General features: G+C 42.5%; 1 protein-coding gene across 1 annotated transcript in view; it reads right to left on the bottom strand.

The window, feature by feature from the left end:
* The window catches only part of ZNF236 (zinc finger protein 236), a 502,799-nt gene that overhangs the window by 129,888 nt on the left and 351,777 nt on the right, over positions 1 to 21,134 (bottom strand). Inside the window, exons 17-18 of the mRNA XM_030211824.1 lie at positions 17,092 to 17,243; positions 9,701 to 9,804 (exon numbers count right to left, since the gene is read on the bottom strand). Coding sequence (XP_030067684.1) covers positions 9,701 to 9,804; positions 17,092 to 17,243 — 256 coding nt within the window. The remainder of the gene's footprint in view (positions 1 to 9,700; positions 9,805 to 17,091; positions 17,244 to 21,134) is intronic.

The following is a 21,134-nucleotide window of genomic DNA, read 5'->3' as shown; positions in this document are numbered from 1 at the left end:
TGTCTTGACTTTCTTTCCTCTCAAGCTATTCTTGATCCACTTCAATCTGGCTTTCGCCCCATTCATTCCACTGAAACAGCACTTGCTAAAGTGTCCAATGACTTGTTCCTGGCCAGATCCAAAGGCCTCTAGTCTATCCTCATCCCTCTTAATCTATCTGCTGCTTTTGACACTGTTGATCACAGCCTACTCCTTGATACGCTGTCCACACTTGGATTTCAGGGCTCTGTTCTTTCCTGGTGGTTGCTCCCTCTTGGCAGACCTTGCTGTTGGTGGGCAGTGGGAGCAGGAACCTCCATACTTGCTCCTGCGCATAGCCAGTTCCAGTAGAAATGGCTTCCAAGACTGCCAAGGAGATCCTGGCAGCCATTTTGAGACTGGAAACAGCATGGGCAGGTTCCAGTCTCAAAATGGCTGCTGGGACCTCCTGCAGCAGTCTCAAAAGGCTACTGCAGGAAGTCTCGTTACCCATTTCTACAGAGCAGCAGCACCAGATAGGAATGAATGGGGTTTGTTCCTGCCCCTGAAGAGGTCCTTAGACCACCAGGTGGTCAGGTGGGAAGAGAGTGATCACATGGGGGGGGGGGGGGGGCCCGAGAGAGTTTCAGTTTTGGTCAAAAATGCACTGGCATTTGCGGCCAAAACTCAAACCTGGATTTCTAGCAGATTTTGGTGCAGAATCTGAAAACAAAATTCAGTAGGTCTCTATACTGGATTTTGGATTTGGCTTTAGCTCTAGCTCATGCTTTTCTCAGCACTAGCTCAAGATGAGTTTCATTCAGGTACATTATGTATTTTCCTGCCCCTGGAGCACTTATAATCTAAATTTGTACCTGTGGCCATGGAGAGTTAAGTGACGTCCAAAATCTCAATGAGCTTCCCTGGTTCTCAGTCCGCTGCTCTAACCATTAGGTAAAGCCAATATAGTAACATCAATAAACTGAAGGCCAGCAAATCTGAAGCCTGGTGGCCATTTGGCAACCTACCAAAAACATTGATAGGTATATTATTTTATATTTATTTATTTGTTACATTTGTATATATATTTAGGAATTTCAAACTACTGTCAATTTAAAACTATGTTTCCCTCCCTTACGCCTCCATTTTATATCCCAACCTTGAGTACCCTCCCCCTTCTCACCTATCTTCCCTATTCAGGACTGTGTTTTTAGCATCACTGCACCAACTCTGGAACTCCTCACCTCCATTTAGAATCCCCATTACAATCCTTCAAAAAAGGATTGAATACATTCTTATTTGCTGATGTATTTGGGAATTAGGAAATTTTAGTGGCTACGTGGCAGCTTGGCAACTGGATCCAGCAGCTGAACAACATACTTTACTCTTTCTTTTCTATAACTGAGTTGCAATTTGTTTTCTCCTTGAAGGAGTAGCCTAATAGTTCATGCAGTGGGCTGAGAACCTGAGGACCTGGATTTGATTCCCACTCCAGCTCCATGTGACTGGGAAAAACACTCAACCCTTCATTGCTCCAGGTACAAAAAGACACCACAAAACTTAGACTGTGGGCCCACTAGGGACAGAGTAATTAGATTGTAAGCTCTGTCAAGCAGGGACTGTCTCTTCATGTTCAAGTGTACAGCGCTGCATACGTCTAGTAGCGCTATAGAAATGATAAGTAGTAGAAATACCTGCATATAATAAATGTAAACCACTTTGATTGTACCAGAGAAAGACGATATATCAAATCACATTACCCTCACTATTATTATTGATATAGTTATTGGGAACCACTATGATAGCCCTACCATTGGGGTATATCAATTAAACATAAAGTTGAAACTTCTGTGATGTTCACATCTTCTCCACTGCTTCTTTCCTCATGACATCTATACCTCTGCTGCTGCTGTCATCTGCACTGCCTCTTATAGATCTAGCAGGTTCTGATCTCCCCACTTGCCATGTCATATCTTTCAGCATTTCTGCCCTCTGGCTCCTTTCCTAGGGAGCTGTGCAGCTATTTTCTACTGTCCTGTCATCTCCAGCTTTGCCCCAGCCTTCCTGTCATCAAGTGTTGCTGATTGTAGGAAAGAAAAGTAGGAACAAAGCAGCCAAAAGCAGAGAAAAAAAAACCCTTTGCTCCCTTCCCGTCTCTGTAGCAACACTACACTGGGGGACAAAATGGAGGAGCTAAAACATAGGTATCTCCACACCTCACTAGTGATATGTGAGTTCCCTCACTTCATCCTGTTCCTCTTGTGCTTGATGTTGCTATGGAAATAAAAAGGCAAGAGTTGTATTTTGTATGTGATCTAATATTTGTGATCCTCAGCCTAATGTTAGGTGTCCTCTATTATTCAGGTCTCCTGCTTCTGATGATTCTGGAAAATATTCTGGAAAAGTATCATCACAATGCCTGCAGAAAAATCTCTTATCTTCTGACTAAATGTTATGTACTAACATTAGCATCCTCTCACAAGCAAACACCAAATAAATCTAACTGGAAAGCACAACAACAGCACAATGAATGGACATATCAGTGCTAAGTGACTATTCACAAGTAAGCAAGAAGAAAAAAAGATACTCAAGTACCAAAAAATGCAATGAGACCATGAAAATATGACAGAAAGGTACATAAAATATCCCACTTTTATTGGATGCCACCAGCCTGATTAAAATAGAATTTCCAATCCCACCTTGACATATTGCCAGTGCTTATTCCACCTTATGAACTCCAGAAGATGGCTCTCTTTGAAATATGCAAGTGTTCAAGCAAGAGCCAACAGTCTATCAGATAGGTACAGGAGTGAGCTTCATTCTTGTCGTGGTATCTGCAAAATTAACCCATTTGGAGACATTAATCTGTGAGAAATTCTAAGCTTTCAATATCCAAGACGTGAGGGCCAGGGATTGGAAGTTGGGATGATGCAAAAGAGATCCCTTGTTCTGTGTGATGGGGGTCAGAATATTTTCCATTCTCCACAGATCTTCGGAGCACTATTCCAGAAGAAGAGAAAGCCACATTTGCCTCGGCCACTAAGGCATGATAAGGATCATAGTTCACTTGTCTTACATAAGTACATAAGTATTGCCATACTGGGAAAGACCAAAGGTCCATCAAACCCAGCATCCTGTTTCCAACAGTGGCCAGTCCAAGTCACAAATACCTGGCAAGATCCCAAAAAAGTACAAAACGTTCTATACTGCTTATCCCAGAAATAGTGGATTCTCCCCAAGTCCATTTAATAACGGTCTATGGACTTTTTCTTTAGGAAGCCGTCCAAACCTTTTTTAAAACTCCGCTAAGCTAACCGCCTTTACCACATTCTCAAGCAACGAATTCCAGAATTTAATTACACGTAGAGTGAAGAAATATTTTCTCTGATTCGTTTTAAATTTACTACATTGTAGCTTCATCGCATGCCCCCTAGTCCTTGTATTTTTAGAAAGCGTAACCACTTCTAAAGACGGGACTGTATCGCCTTCCAATATGCTCGTGCCTTTGGGCACAGTCACCAAATATGACCCACTGTCCCTGGTACTGTACAACCCCTCCAACAGTTAGGAGACACATTAGGAAACATGTGGGATAAGCGTACTGGTGTGAAATACCATCAGTAAAAGACCTTAATCGCATTTTCTTTCAAGGACACCGACAAAGATGATTTTACAAGCGCCTTTTCCATAATGAACCAATCAGCATCTGATAATTTGAAGTCCAATTCTTTTTCCCAATTCCTTCTATGTAAAGTATAGGGTTTAAGACGCTTAGCTAGGAAGCTATACAAACATGTAATCAACCCCCTAGTACTCCTGGAATTCTCACAAAGATCTTCTAAATAAGAATCCTCTCGAACTATACAGGATCGATTAGCCGGTATTTGCAAAAAATGTTTTAGTTGAGTATATGCATAATAGTCACTATGTCTAAGCCGATATTCCTTCAAAAGGACCTCAAAAGGAATATACACTCCGTCATACAACTTTCTCCACGTGTCTAATCCCACCAGCTCCTACCGATGAAACGTAGTCACTCCAACTTCCGGTAAAAACAATGGATTGTCCGCTATCGGGGTATGTTTAGACAAAGGAGTGGTCTTAACTGAAAATAATAAATCCCAATAATGAAAAGTGGACCTCACTGTAGGCGGATACTGCTCAACCTTTCCTCTATACTTTGCAGGCAGCTACATTAAATGCCTCAACCTGCAAACTCCTATCAAATATTGCTCAATATAGACCCACAGTTTATGATCCGCTCCATGAAACCACTCAATCGCCAACCAGGACTGGGTCGCACAATAATACCAACAAAGATTAGGTACCCCTAGTCCTCCCTCCGGTTTCCAATTATATAAAAAGGAACGAGGCAGCCACGGGCGTCTCTGATTCCAAACAAACCGAATTAACCGATCTTGCAAGTTAGTCAAAAAGGTTTGCGGTAAACACAAAGGAAGCACTTGAAATAAATACAATAAACGAGGTAATACATTCATTTTAATCGATGCAATCCTCCCAAACCACGAAAGACCTATAGTATGCCAACGATCCAGATCTTTATAAATCGCCTTCTGAAGCACTGGGTAATTTACCGAAAATAAATCTCCTAGCCGCCAGGGTATTTGAACTCCCAAGTATCATATTACTACTACTACTACTATTTAGCATTTCTATAGCGCTACAAGGCATATGCAGCGCTGCACAAACATAGAAGAAAGACAGTCCCTGCTCAAAGAGCTTACAATCTAATAGACAAGAAATAAATAAAGTAAGCAAATCAAATCAATTAATGTGAACAGGAAGGAAGAGAGGAGGGTAGGTGGAGGCGAGTGGTTACAAGTGGTTACGAGTCAAAAGCAATGTTAAAGAGGTGGGCTTTCAGTCTAGATTTAAAGGTGGCCAAGGATGGGGCAAGATGTAGGGGCTCAAGAAGTTTATTCCAGGCGTAGGGTGCAGCGAGACAGAAGGCGCGAAGTCTGGAGTTGGCAGTAGTGGAGAAGGGAACAGATAAGAAGGATTTATCCATGGAGCGGAGTGCACGGGAAGGGGTGTAGGGAAGGACGAGTGTGGAGAGATACTGGGGAGCAGCAGAGTGAGTACATTTATAGGTTAGTAGAAGAAGTTTGAACAGGATGCGAAAACGGATAGGGAGCCAGTGAAGGGTCTTGAGGAGAGGAGTAGTATGAGTAAAGCGACCCTGGCGGAAGATGAGACGGGCAGCAGAGTTTTGAACTGACTGGAGAGGGGAGAGGTGACTAAGTGGGAGGCCATCAAGAAGCAGATTGCAGTAGTCTAAACGAGAGGTGACAAGGGTGTGGATGAGGGTTTTGGTAGAGTGCTCGGAAAGAAAGGGGCGGATTTTACGGATGTTGTAAAGAAAGAAATGACAGGTCTTGGCAATCTGCTGGATATGAGCAGAGAAGGAGAGAGAAGAGTCAAAGATGACCCCAAGGTTTCGAGCTGAGGAGACAGGGAGAATGAGAGAGCCATCAACAGAAAACGGGGGGAGCGGGGAGGTGGGTTTGGGGGGGAAAATGAGAAGCTCAGTTTTGGTCATATTTAATTTCAGGTGGCGTTGAGACATCCAGACAGCAATGTCAGACAAGCACGCTGAAACTTTGGTTTGGATGCAAGGTGAGATAGCAGGGGTAGAAAGGTAGATTTGGGAGTCATCAGCACAGAGATGGTAGGAAAAGCCATGGGATGAGATTAATGAACCAAGGGAAGAAGTGTAGATAGAAAAGAGGAGGGGACCAAGAACAGAACCCTGAGGTACGCCGACAGGCAGAGGGATAGGAGTTAAAGTTAAAGGAAGTCTGAAGGATCTCCAAAAGTCTTTGTGGAATCTGGACCGCCAAGCCTACAGATTTGGTAGCATTCAATTTATAACCAGAAACCTTCGAGTAAGCCTCAATTTCCTTCAATAAATTAGGTAAGGAGACCAACGGATGAGTCAGAGACAAAAGGACATCATCAGCAAACAACACTATTTTAAAAACCTTATCTCCCACTGAGACTCCTGAAATATTCAAATTAGTCCGAATAGCCTCCGCCAACGGCTCCATAGCCATTGCAAAAAGAAGTGGAGATAAGGGGCACCCCTGACGAGTTCCTCGAGATAACGTAAAAAGCTCCGAATTCCCTCCAGTTACTCGCACACAAGCTTTTGGAGAAGTATAAAACGCCTGAATCCAAGACCTATAAAATGGACCTACCCCCAAATTTAGCCAAAACCTTATCCAAATACCCCCAATGCACCCTGTCAAAGGCCTTTTCCGCATTAGACCCAACAAACAAAGCGCTTTATCCGTGATCTGAGAGACATAAAGCAAATCAAGTGTTCTTCTAATATTGTCCATAGCCTGCCTCTTTGCCACGAATCCCATCTGATCTGGATGGATCAAACTTGGAAGCATAACAGCCAAACGATTAGCCAGCACCTTCGCCAAAATCTTGACATCCGTGTTTAAAATAGATATAGGTCTATAAGAAGCACATTCTGATTTATCCTTATCCGAATTTGGGATAACAGCCAGCCAAGCCTCTCCATCATAGAACGAGGCAAAGGCCCCCCCCCCTTACCAAATTAATTACCAATGCCAAATAAGGAGCCAAATCCTTAGCAAAAGCCCTATAAAACTCATTTGTGAAGCCATCCAAACCAGGCGCCTTTCCTGTGGGCAAATCCTTAATAACCTGCAACACTTCTCCCACCGATACCGGAGCCTCCAACACTTCCCTCTGAGAAGCCGATAACTCAGGCGAGCATTAAGAAATTACAAACTATCATCATGTAAAGACACCAATTCCAACCTCACCGCTTGAAGCTTTCGGTAATCAGACACCAACCCAGAGGCCTTAAATCTATCTTCTAGTGTAGCCAAACGCTGCATACAATCAGCCAAACGCGCCCGATGCGCCTTGGTGCGATGACTCGCCTGCTGGATAAAATATCCCCTAGATACTGCCTTAAAGGCATCCCATACCATTTCCAAAGATGGTCCTGACTCCATATTGATATCAAAATACTCCTTTAAAACAATAACAAAGTTCTTAACTATCTCTGGGTTTTGCAACAAAGTATTATTAAACGACCATCTATCTCTGACCTCTTCACTCAAAGATGGTATAATAGCCCACACTGGAGCATAGTCAGAAATTGTAGTATGACCTATAAAAGAATTGCAACCAGCATCAGACAAAGTCTTGTCCAAAAAGACATAGTCCAACTGAGAATGCGAGAGATGGGCATGCGAATAAAAGGTGTAATCCTTAACATTAGGACACCCAAATCTCCACACATCATAAAGACCCAATGTTTCCAAAAATCCACCCAAAGCTTTACAAATCCTATAATCTGTCAAAGCAGGCAGTTTCCATGGAGACTGATGCACCCGATGCTGGTGCAAGCACTGATGCTGAAGTCAATACCAATGCCAACAATTCAAACGGCTCCAAAACCTCTCTCTCTTTGAGCCTCTATGGACACACAGGTTGTTTTCTGCATACACAGGCAAAGAATACAGCTGGCAAGGGAATGTTCTGGCCCCAGATACTGAAGACACCAAGAATGGGTGTCTTTGCCAGAGATGGTCCGATTGCACCGGTCACAGTGCTTGAAACCACTGGGAACCTTCGATGACATGAAATGAAAAACAGCTGTGGTCTAATCAAATGACTCAATGGTGACTGAAAAAGAGGCTAAGCACCAGAAAAAAATACAGGGAAAAATTCCCAATGGAGTTTAGGCCTAAGGGGGCCTACAGAGCGCACAAAAACAAGAAAATCTAAAGCGTAAGGAAAAACCTAACTAAAACAATACAGTAAGGGAGAAACTAATTCCTGAAGGAAAAACAACAAAACCGGGGGAAAAGAAATGGCAAGGAAGGCACCAACAAGCTCAAAAAAATCAGACTCACTCACCAGATGCTATGAGCAGTCGTGAGACAGTGCATTCTCTCTTCATGGCAGATGGAGAGACTACTGGTCTCACACTCTTGTGATGGGGAGGAAGGAACTCGTGTATGCGCAGTGGGTGAGTTACAGAATGCTTTTAAAGTAAAGTATGAATTAAAAGTGCTCCACACCGGGTAACGTGGATGATGTCACCCACATTGCCTGCTTCTCCTTGGAGAATCTGAGAAACCTCCGGTGACTGGGAAGTATCGAAATGTGCATATATGCATCCTTCACGTCCAGATGGAATAGCCAAGCATTTTCCTGAATCATGGGGAGAAGGGTGCACAGGGAAATCATCTTGAACTTCTTTTTGTCCAGGAATTTGATCAGAGAGCTTAAATCTAAGATAGGAGAATATCCCCCCATCTTCTGCTCTAGGATCTTCCTTCATCTCTAAGTTAAAGGGGATGGCAGAAGCCATCACTCTAACAAAACCAGTGAAAGAGAAACCCTCAGGCGGAGAGTTATGTCTCTTTTGAGGAGACGAGAGATCAGAGGGTATCCCATAAAACTTCTCCTAGGAGAAGTAGTGTGGGTCTTCCTGTGAGTCCCATGAGTGGTACAACTCAGACTCTTCACTGTACTCAGATTGGGCTGAATGAGTCTGTGTGTACCTTGGCTCAGTGAAACCATGTCCATGCTTCGAAGAGCAGCAAGGTTCAGCCCTACCCTTCAACTCCAAGAAAGTTTCCTTACCTGACATTGAGAGCGGTACTGTATGTCAATATTGACACCCTTCGAGGTGCCAGTGTTGAGGATCTCTGCACAAGTATGGGTTGAGCCTCAGGACGATCTGGGGCTGATCTGAAGAAGGTGCAAGCACCCTTGATGTCTGAGAGGTTTGCAACTGCGAGAGGTGGAGACCTTCCCGATGCCGGTGCACTCTCAGTGGCAGCCATCGAGTTTGATGCTTCCAGTGCTAATGATGATGTAACGGCCTTTGAGGAGCCAAAAAGTCTCTCCTGTTGGACCTGCCACGCCTTCTGTGTCCTCAAATGTACTTTTAAACAGAGAGAACAAGAGTTAGGTTCATGGTCAGGCCTGATGCACCAAAAGTGTGAGTATGTCACAGAAATCATCTGATTATGTTGGGCACACCTCTTGAAGCCACTGGGGGTCTTCTGGAACATTGCTAGAAGAATCGTGGCCAACTCCTCAACTGTGAGCCGAAAAAGGGTCAGCATTCAAACTGAGGTCGGTGCTCCAGCCTAAAATGGCTTGGCCACGCGTGAAAATGAAAGGAAACTAAGTGTGGAAAAAACTAAGAAAATTAAAGGGAAACAAAGTAAAATAAGGCAAAAATGAAAAATCTTTAAAAACAGAAGAAAAATACCGGCACGAGAAAGCATTGTGAATGAAAAACACGCACTTTGACGAGAACACGATGACTTGTCCTCCCTGCTCCGTGGAAAAACGAAGACTGAGGGACCCATGCTCATGAGTGGGAAGGCACCAGTACATGTGCAGAGGCATGCTACTAGAAAGTTCTCTGTCTCGCTAGTCAGCATTTGCACCAGGCTCCTTCGGATGATGTCACCCAGCTGTGAGAATATAAAGGCCTGCTTGCACTCGGAAAAATATAAGTTACAGTAACATGTACAGATATCATTGCATTACTTAGTCTACTCATTTAAGTTAGTTCTTTCTTGTTAATACTTTTTACTTTTCTTGTACTCAAAGATCCATTTATATTGATTTTTACAGCATTTACCTAAAACCACTCAGAGTATAATTAAATTACAAGAGCACTGGAAAATATTGAGGACAATGTGTTACTAACCTGTAAGCACGTCTAGTTTGATCTTCATTATTTTCAAGATACTGGGGACGCTGGGCCTGCAGTTCTAGCTCTTCCTGAGTGTCTTCTGGTATCAGACGAGCAGACTAAAAATGAAAAAGGTTTCAGTTCAGTTCCTGAAGCACAAATTACAAATATTGTTGCATGATCAAAAAAGTTTGCATGTATTTATTTATTTTAACATCATTTATATTCTGCTGATCCAATAGTAAAATGCTCAGCAGATTACAGCATTCAAACATGAATACATTGTAACTAACAAAAGAACAGGACAAGTAACAAAAACACTGGACAAGACAAAGACAAATTTTCTTGAAAGGAATAGCAAAGGAGTGATCTTGCAAGAGGTGCAGTGCAGAAACTGAGAGAAGACTAGCTGTGAAAGGCTAACACAAAACATGGGCCTTGGCTTTCTTATAAAAATGAAGATAAGGCTGATGCAGGGATATTACATGTTCTATGTGAACCTTCAAACATGTCTGCTTCCCCCATCTCTCACACCCTATTACAACTTACCTACTAGCAACAGCTCTGGCATAAACAACTGTACCTTCATATGCTGGAATAGCACAATAGTGTCTACTTGGGGTTAAGCACAGCAGGAAATATGGAACATGCAGCTGGTCCAAAACATGGTTGCACTACAGATGGGTGGGCATAGTCTCAGGATCATGGCACCCCTATGCTGAGCTCCTTCCATTGGCTTACTGGTTTCCTAATCAAGTAAGATGTGTCAGTTTAAAGTGCAGATTTGGACTTTTAAGGTGCTGTCATGGCAGAACCACTCCTCCCCCCCCCCCCCCCCCCCATCCCACCTTACAAGAATTTCTTAAGCTACCTGTGCCATTATAGGCTCGCCACTCTTTAGAAGATAGAAGACTGGTGATTCTGAGTGCGAAAGAGGGGAGTCTACAGCTGACTTGTACACAAGCTTTCTCAGCAGCAGTTCCATTTTTATAGAACTTGTTAGTGCAGGAAAGTAGGCTACTGGCAGATATAGATCAAAACCTGGTTTTTTTTTTTTAAAGAAAAGTTTTTAACGATACCTGAAGAGTTAGGAGTTTGACTGGGTGGTGGTGTGCTTTGGGTGTAATGGTTAACATGTGTCGGGAAAGATAAAGAAATGTATTGATGCTCTGTCAATTATAAGCTGCTTTGAGGTTTAGTATCTGCTAATTTTAATAAATGAAATAATAACTTCTGGAGTCACCTCACTGACAAACTCTCCATCACTACAAACCCAACAAAAGGATATATTCCAAACCTATATAGCAAACCTGCCATATCAAAACAGCACTAACTCAAATACCAAAAATCCTGTTACACACCATTCCCTAGAACACCAATATGCCTCCTACTAGGGAAAAATACAGGTCAGACTGCTAAAGATTCCTACACAAAAACTAAGTTCTAGTAAAATACCTCATATCCTTCACACATGCAGAACACCTCACCACCTGGATCCAGATATTTAAAACAGGTTAATACAGTTCTGGTTTTAACTCCATGCATGGACTATCTGGTAGTTCTGCTTTTTCTAAGAAAATGAATGAAGTTCATGAATGCAAGTGAGTAAACCCAGTCTGGATCAGCTCATCCTGAAAAATTTGAACCCATTGCCAGCTTTGAATAAGTTTGCGTCATCAGCACATATGACTTGGAATACCATTCTGTGAAGGAGAGCCCACTACCACTTCTTCCTGACACAAGGGGTAGGATCACATACACCCTGCTCATTTATATAGAATGCTGCTACCTGGTTATTCATTTGAATGAGAATAATTTGGTTCTGTAGCCAATCTCTGAAATCCCTTAGAGCATTTCAAATGATCCTCAAGTCAAGGAGATTGATATGGAGATCTGTTTCCTACACAGGCCATGTTCCCTGGGTATGAAGACCATCCACATAAGCTCCCCATCCCAGGTTAGATGCATCTGTTAGCACCTTCTCAGGAGGTGGAATTTGGAATGGTAGAAAAGGGCATGAGTCAACTCTGGAGGAATCTGGATTAAAACTGCTAGATTCCCTCAAATGGAGCTGTGCCATGGGAGTGACATACATTGTTGAGGCCATATGGCCCATCAATCTCAATATTTGCCGAACTGTGACCGGCTTATTGCTTCAGACTTGTGATACGAGGGTTGTGCTCTTGCTTGTGGAAGAAAAGCCCGAGCTTGCAATATAGAGAGCAGGGCTCCTATGTACTCCAATCACTGAACTAGGAGAAGGTGGGGTAGTTTATGACGAACTCTAGTAGATCCTGTTACAACAAGGAATAGAGAGTACTAATACTATACAATACAACAATCTCTTTGAAATAGTGGCAAATAGTACTTTCACAAGACTATGGTTTTGTGAAGTGCATAAAGTTTTAAATAAGAAGAAAGGGAAAAACCCTCTGAAACAAGCCCAACCACCAACCCAAATAATTGTTTTCAAAAACAAGGGTTGAAGAAAATCAATGGGCTATTTATCATCACTGGCACAAAAAAACCCTTATTTCTTTGAATAGAAAATGCTAAACTTCACAGAACTGACTTCAACTACTTAACTTATACTTTAAGTGCAGTGAACAACGTGTAAGTGGTCGGTCCGTCACACCGACTTTGGACAGAGTTTCACTGTGGATAGCTGTCTCAAGGCATGGGAGACCAGTAATTTAAGACATGTTCAACCTTCCTGCAGTGGGATCCCCCAGTGTCAGTGATGATAAATAGCCCATTGACTTTCTTCAACCCTTGTTTTTGAAAACAATTATTTGGGTTGGTGGTTGGGCTTGTTTCAGAGGCCTTTTCCCCTTTTTCTTATTTAAACCTTTATGCACTACACAGAACCACAGTCTTGTGAAAGTACTATTTGCCACTATTTCAGAGAGATTGTTGTGTTGTATGAACTCTAGTAGCTCCAACACTTGAATAGTTAGGTGCATTGACTCTGATGCCCCCTCCTGCAATGTGCTCTTGACCTGCCAATAGTCCAGATAGGGAAACATATTCTCCTAGTATGTGCAACTACATCACAACTACCGTTAGACACTTGGTGAATGCCCTAGGAGCTGACGTAAGGCCAAATGGCAGAACAAGGTACTGGTAATGGTGTTTTCCTACCTGGAATCTGAGAAACTTCCTGTGACTGGAAAATATCATAATTTAGGTACAGATATCCTTTAAGTCCAGACAGCAAAGATAATCATTTTCCTGAATCATGGGGAGAAGGGTGCCCATGGAAATAATCCAGAACTTTTCTTGATCAGGAATTTATTCAGTGCTCTTAGGTTTAGGAAGGGATGAAATCCCCCCTCCCCCATCTTCTTGGGCACAAGGAAGTATCTGGAATAGAATCCCTTCCCTTCTTCCCCTGGTTTTACGACTTTGACTGTACTGGCCTATAGAAGGGCAGAAATTTATTTTACAAGTATCTGCTTGTGCTGAGAGTGACGTACAATCCTCTTGGTGGGCAATTTGGTGGTCTCTGATGCCAATGCAGAGCGCAACCAACAAAGACTATTTGAAGAACCCACCAGTAGGAGGTTACAAGGGGCCACCTGTGTTGTTAAAAATTCAGCCTCCACCTACTGGTAAGCCATCCGGAACTATTACTTTGAGAATGGCTATCCTCTTCTGGAGCCAGCCAAAAGCTCATCCCTTGTTTCAACTGGGGAGCCAGCAGGGGCTTTTGATGGTAGGACTGGCAACGCAAGGCTGAGAACGATGGGCCTGGGAATTCTGGGCACAGCAAGGTGGTGGTACAAACCTATACCTCAGAGTAGTAGGGTCACCATCTAGGCCCACTCGAAAACCTCCTAGAAGAGGAGCTGGAGGTTGACGACACAGGGTTTGGATGGTATCTGTATTTTTCTTAAGAAACATACCTCTTGTACCTTATCTCCAAACATGTTCTCAGCTCAGTATGGAACGTCCACCAACCTCTCCTGAAATGCTGATTCTAGGTCAGAGATGCACAGCCATTAGAGTCTGTGCATCCGCACACCCATGGCAGAGAATTTGAATGCTGTATCAAAAGAGTTGTACGTGCCCCTAGCCAGATAGCTTCTACACTCTAGCTGCTTACTGGCCAACTGGCGAAGCTCTGCAGCCTGTGGAAGAGAATCTGTAAGACTTAGTAAACTGCGGACCAAAGACTTCAGGTAAAGGCTCATGTACAGTTAGTAGGATTGGATGTGGGCAATGAGCATCAAGGCCTTAAAAGCTTTCCAACAAAATGAATCTGGTGTCTAAGCTCTCTACCCGGGGACGCTAAGGCATGAATCCTGGAGCTCCTGGATTGCTTGAAGGTGAATTCAACCACCAGAGAGTGGTGAGGCAGCTGGGTCCGCTCAAATCTGGGAGCCTTCTGGATACAATACTGCATATTCACCTTCTTAGGTACGACCTGCACTGAAAGGGGAGATTCCCAGTTGTTCGCCAGTGCATCTTTAAGGATAGGGTGCAATGGTACCTGATTTGGAAGAGACTCATAGTCCAGACAGTTAACATTTCTGCACCGGGCTGTTCCTCCGTTTCTAACTTAAATGGGATGGCAGAAGCCATCTCTCTGACAAAACTGGTGTAAGAGTGACTCTCACATGGAGATTTATGTCTCTGTTGAGGTGGGGAGGGATCAGATGGTATCCCATAAGACTCCACCTCTAAGAAGTAAAAAGAGTCCTCTTTTGAGTCCCATTCAGACTCCTCACAGTTCACAGACTGGGCTGAGTTGAGTCTGTGCCTCCCTCAGCTTAGTGGAACCATGTCCATATCCTGAAGAATGCCAAGATACAGCCCTACCCTCAGACTCCAGGGAAGCTTCCTTCCTTGACATCGAAAGCGGTATTGTATGGTGTTGATGTTGACACCCTTCGAGGTGCCAGCGTTGATAGACCAGTATGGATGGAGACTCAGAATCTGAACTGATTTGCAGCTGGCGCAAGCATCCTCCATGCCTGAGCGTTTTGCAGCTGCAGCATCTGTGTCAGGTCCTCCTTAAGCATGGCTCGGAATCGCTCATTGAAGGTAGGCATCGGCAAAGGAGGTGGAGCTGGGAGAGAGGCAGCCTGAGAAGGCACTGGTGCCAGACCGGAAGCGGGGACCTGGCAGCCTGGAGACTTGCGCACTTGCACCACTGCCAAAGAGTCGGGAGTGCTCCTCTCAGTGCCAGTGCTTCCCAGGTACCAGCGATACTGATGTCCTAGAGATCCTGGCACCATGCATCAATGAGGACCAATGCTTATGCTTCTTGGGCTTCCCCCAATACTCAGCAACGTGATCCTTCAAGCAGACGAGGACAACATCAAACCCGTATGTGCCCTTGGTGTCGGGTCTGATGCTGACCAGTCCTGGGGCCTACTCTCAGCACCCAATGTCGAGAGAGGCAAAGACCTTCTCGATGCCGGTGCACTCCCAGTGGACGTTGAAATCTTGTCAGCAATTGAAGTCGATGCTTCTGATGCTGATGTCGATGCCCTGGTCTTTCAAGGAGCCAAAATATCTCTCCTGTTGGACCTGCCATGCCCTCTTTGCCCTCAACTGCATTTTCAAACAGAGAAAAAGAATTATGCTCATGCTTAGGCTGAAGGCACCAAGTGTGCAAGTTCATCACAGAAATCACCGCATTACATTGGGTGCACCTTCTGAAGCCACTGGGGGTCTTGTGGGACATCGAGAAAAGAATCGCGGCCACATTAAATTCCTCAATTGTGAACAGTAAAGAGGGGCAATGTTCAAACTGAGGTGGTGTTCTGACCTAAACAGGCCTAGCAACTTGCAAAAAAACAAAGGAAACCTTAAGAGCTGTAAAAAAAAAAAAAAAAAAAAACTACTAAAATTACAGGGAAACAAAATAAAATAAAAAAAAGAGATGAAAAATACTCAAAAAAGGATAAAAAAATACCTGCACAGGAAGGCATTGTGAACAAGAGAGAAAATATGCAGAGAGGAGAACGCGATGATCTGTCCTCCCTGATCAGCGGAAAAGCGAAGACTAAGAAACCTGCACTAGTGTGTAAGGCACCAGCGTATGCAACGTGGGATACTGCTAGAAAGTTCTAAGTTAATCTCGCTAGTCAATGTCTACACATCGCTCTGTCAGATGACATCACTCTGCTCTGAGAATACAACAGTCTGCTTGTCCTCAGAGAAAATGTGTTCACGTACTACAGTTCATAATATTGTTCTAACATCAAGCAAGAGCATATATTGACAATGGTGAGTTATTAGTGTTATACAATAGAAGTTCAAAAATCCGGACTCCCGGGGATCGGATCAGTCCGTATTTTTTTTTCCGGATTCTCAGCCCCCCTCCCCCCCCCAAAGGCTACGTCTCCGCTTCCTTCCTCCCTGCACGATCTGGTGATTCCCTTCCACTCCCAGCCCCCAGCTTGCTCCCTCTCCAACCTGAAATCTCCGCAGTACAATACCAGTGGCAGCCTTACTCACTGGCTGTCTCTAGCATGCACTGGGCTCTTCCAAGTGGGCAGGGCTGGGACTGGTGGTGGTGGGGGGAAGACGCTGGATTGTATGAGGGAGGGGTATGGAAGGAGGCGTAGACACAGAGGGGACTGAGAGAAGAAGAAGAGATCACAGGGCCAGGAGAGAAGCTGTACCATGTGGGGGGAGGAAGGGGAGTATGGATTCTCAGGTGGTTGGCATGAAAAGTTTAAGGATCTGGATTCTCAGATGATCTGGATTTCTGGCATCCAGATTTCAAGACTTCTACTGTACTGATGTCACATGATTATTTTTACCTACTGTCCAGAAACATTTTCTGTATAATTAATGCAACATTTATTCTAAGTTGTCTATTTTTATCTATGAGGCAATGAATAATCATTTGATTGTACAGTAGAAAGCTCAAAAGATTAAACTAGTATGTTAAAGAAATTGTTTCTATTCTAATTAATTAGACGTACCACTTTCACTAAACTACTCAAGTTTTGCTCACTCTCCCTCTTGTGGAAAGAGGGTTCCTGTGTGTTGAAAAATGTAATTCTGCTGCTGAATTCTTCAAATTTCATACTCCCATTCATTATAATGGGAGAGGAACTCTCCATCTAACAGGTATGTTGCTCATAGCATGTGCACAGTGTTAGAAAATCAAGGTCATTTTTAATAGCATCATCTATTGTTGAAAGGCACTGAAAAATTCATGCATATGCATGATTTACATTTCCTCCCCTGTTCTTTAAAATCAGACATTTCACTCACCAGTACATTTCGCTGTTATCCTGGCAATCAATACAATCACCTTCTAGAGAGCAGACACAAAAGGCAGACAGCAAAATGCTACAGTAAAGCAAGGCCTCATACACATTAGGAATGCAGTGAGAACCCAATGCATAAATCATGAAGGTAGATCACTTTTGAAAAATACTCACTACATTAATAGTGTCTGTGCTAGAAACCTGAAGCAAGTTTGGCTGATGGTAACTCGTTGAGAGGGCCTGAGATTCCAAAGTGCTTGAGTCTTGCAACTGCTGCACAGCAGGAAACTGGTTCTGCTGGCTGAAGCTGTCCGATACTGTAAAACCTACCAAAAAAAGCAAACATTAGAAGAGTAAAATAGCTTACAGTAGATGAGTTTTCATATCATTAAAACCTTATACAAACCAGCAGGACTCAAAGAAAGTTTTTTTTTTCAAAGTTACTTGATATATTCTGTGCTTAAGAAAAACATTCAAACAGAACAAGCCATCTGTACACACTGTTCTCTATCTTTAGCTAATGGAGATCTAAGCCACTTGATCTATGTGTAGACTGTTTAATACTTTTCTCCCCATAAAATGAGTTCCTCTTTTTTTTTTTTTTTTAACTTAAACAACTTATCACTATTTTTACTTATCATTTATGCCAACACTTGAAAAATTCTTAACACTTCAACATACAAACTCCTTCAGTTATGTTGAAATGGTTTACTAAGCTATTGCTACCAGACAGTTCAGTATCATTAGGTACACATTAATCCCATCCTGATTTGACACCATTAAATCTACTGACTTGTAATTCTGTTTTGCTGCAGTTTTTAAGAGACTTTAGAATGATAAACATAAAAACATAACAGCAGCCATACTGGGTCAGATCAATGGTCCATGTAGCCCAATATCCTGCTTCCAACAGTGGCCAATCCAGGTCACAAGTACCTGGAAGAAACCCAATTACTAGCAACATTCCATGCTACCAATCCCAGGGCAAGCAGTGGCTTCCCCCATGTCCATCTCAGACTATGGACTTTATTTATTTATTTATTGCATTTGTACTCCACATTTTCCCACCTATTTGCAGGCTCAATGTGGCTTACAGAGTTTTGTTATGACATAGTCATGACAGGATCTTAGATACAATCAGTAATAAGCAGAAGAAGTTGGGTGAGGACGTGGAGAAGAAGGTGTTAGATAGGTTAGTGTACTGTAAGAAGTTGATTTTGATAGGTGGGTTAGTGTGATAGTCTTGTGTAATTAAGGGTTCTCTTTGTAGGCTTTGTTGAAGAGATGTGTCTTCAGAGATTTGCGAAAATTAATTGGTTCCCTCCAGGAACTTGTCCAAACCTTTTTTAAAACTCAGATACGCTAACTGCTATTACAACATCTTCCGGTAGCGAGTTCCAGAGCTTAACTATTCTTTGAGTGAAAAAAATACTTCCTCCTATTTGTTTTAAAAGTATTTCCATGTAATTTCATTGAGGGGCCCTTTTAATAAGGGACATAGGCGTCACCGGGCGGTAATTCTATTTTTTACGCATGTCCGATATGCACAGCAGAAAATATTTAAAAATTTTCTAACACGTGGCGCTAATAATCGGCAGTGTACATGCGCTGACGATTACCACCCGGTTAACGCGCGAGACCTTACTGCTAAGTCAATGGGTGGCGGAAAGGTCTCAGGCCCAAAATGGACAAGTGCTGATTTTTTATTTTGCGGCATGTCCATTTTCGGCAAAAAAACCAAAAGGCCTTTTTTGCAGTGCGCTGAAAAATAGACCTGGTCTTTGTACTTTTTGAAAGTGAAAAATTGATTCACTTCTACACATTCTACAACACTCAGAATTTTATACACCACAATCATATCCTCCTTCAACCATCTCTTTTCCAAGCCTTTCCTCATATGAGAGGAGTTCCATCCCCTTTATCATTTTGGTCACTCTTCTTTGAACCTTTTCTAATTCTGCTATATCTTAAGATATAGCGACCAGAATTGAACACAATACTGAAGGTGAGGTTGCACCATGGAGTGATACAGAGGCATTATAATATTTTGGATCTTATTTTGCATCCCTCTCCTAATAATTCCAAGCATCCTGCTTGCTCTTTTGGCTGCTACCGAACACTGGGCAGAAGATTTCAGTGTATTGTCTACAATGACACCTAGATCTTTTTCTTGAGGTGGACCCTAGCATCAGATAACTAAGATTTGGATTATTCTTCCCAATGTGCATCACTTTGCATTTATCCACATTAAATTTTATCTGCCATTTGGATGCCCAGTCTTCCAGTTTCCTAAGGTCTTCCTGCAATTTTTCAGAATCCACAAGTGTTTTGACAACTTTGAGTAGTTTTGTCTCATCTGCCAATGTAATCACCTCACTCATCGTTCCGTCTTCCAGATCATTTAAAAATATGTTAAATACACTAGTCCCAGTACAGATCTTTGTGGCACTCCATCATTCACCCTCTTCCACTGAGAAAAATGGCCATTTAATCCTACCCTCTGTTTTCTGTCCAATAAGCAATTCCTAATCCACATAAGGACAATGCCTCCTGTCCCATGACTTTTTAGTTTTCTGAAGACTCTCTCATCAGGAACTTTGTCTAAAGCTTTCTGAAAATCTAGATACTTTATCCACATTTTATTCACACCTTCAAAGAAATTAAGCAAATTGGTGAGGCAAGACTTCCCTTGGCAGAACCCATGCTGACTCTGTCCCATTAAACCATGTTTGTCTATGTGGTCTGTAATTTGATTCTTTGTAACAGTTTCCACTATTTTCCCCGGCACTGAAGTCAGAAATACTGGTCTGTAATTAACCAGAGCACCTCTGGAACCCTTTTTAAAATTGACGCTAAATTTGCCACCCTCCAATGTTCAGGTACTATGGCTAATTCTAACAACAGGTTACAGATCACTAACAGCAGATCAGCAATTTCATGTTTCAGTTCTTTCAATACCCTGGGATGTATGCCATCCGGTCCAGGTGATTTATATCTATTTAATTTGTCGATTTGGCTCAGTACGTTTTCCAGGTTCACAAGATTTCTTTCAATTCCTCTGCATTATCATCCATGAAAATCATTTCCGGTACTGGTAGATCCCTTACATCTTCTTCCATAAAGACCAAACCAAAGAATTCAATCTCTCCGCTATAACCTTGTCCTCCCTGAATGCCCCTTCTGATATACCTGAAAAAGGTGTTACTATGAATTTTTGTCTCCACAGCAAGTTTTTCTTCATATTCTATTTTAGCCTTCTTTATCAGTGCTTTGCATCTAGCTTGACACTGCTTACGTTGCTTCTTATTTTCTTCATTCGGGTCCTTTTTCCATTCTTTGAAGGATGCTCCTTTGGCTCCAATAGCCTCTTTCACTTCACCTTTTAACCATGATGGCTGTCATTTGCTCTTCTTTCCACTTTTGTTAATATGTGGAATGGATCTGGTCTGGGCTTCCATGATGGTATTTTTAAACAACATCCATGCCTGATTTGAAGTCCTAAACTTTGAGGCCGACACTTTCAGCTTATTTTTAACCATTTTTCTCATTTTGTCATAGTCACCCTTTCAAAAATTGAATGCGGCTACAGTAGATTTCTTTAGTGACTTCACGCCAGATATTAATTCAAATGTTATGATCACTGTTTTCAGTGGATCCAATACCTTTACCACTCATACCACGCCCTGCACTCCACTAATAACTAGATCTAAAATAGCTTCCCTTCTTGTCGGTTCTTGGACCAGTTACTCAAAGCAGCAGCCATCTATTACATCTAAGAATTTTACCTTCATAGCACTCCCTGATGTAGCATTCATGTAGTCAATATTGGGGTAATTGAAATCACCCATTATAATGTTGCCCAGTTTGCCAGCTTTCCTAATTTCTGATGCAATGGGCTAAAATCAGGCTTGTCTTGGAGAACAAGTAATTTTTGGAACTAAACAATATTTAGGATGCTTATAAAATTAGGAACTATATAATATTTTGAATGCTAATCAATTTGGCTTCAGGGCACAGTATGATACAGAAACATGTTTCATTTCTAGACTAGACAGTCACGGCAGGTTTTGATAAGAGAAAATGTTTTTTTCATAATTACTTTAAAATTTTCAGTTGCTTTTGACACCTTAGATCATATAATTTTCTCAATCTATTACAGTCTATTGGCTTGAGTGGCTCAGTTCTCATTTGGTTTTCATCATTTTTGGCAGGTAGGA

Source organism: Microcaecilia unicolor, chromosome 1 (assembly GCF_901765095.1).
Source record: "Microcaecilia unicolor chromosome 1, aMicUni1.1, whole genome shotgun sequence".
Lineage (NCBI taxonomy): Eukaryota > Metazoa > Chordata > Amphibia > Gymnophiona > Siphonopidae > Microcaecilia > Microcaecilia unicolor.
The sequence above is the reverse complement of the archived record's forward strand: the minus strand, read 5'-3'. Positions and strand labels throughout refer to the sequence as shown.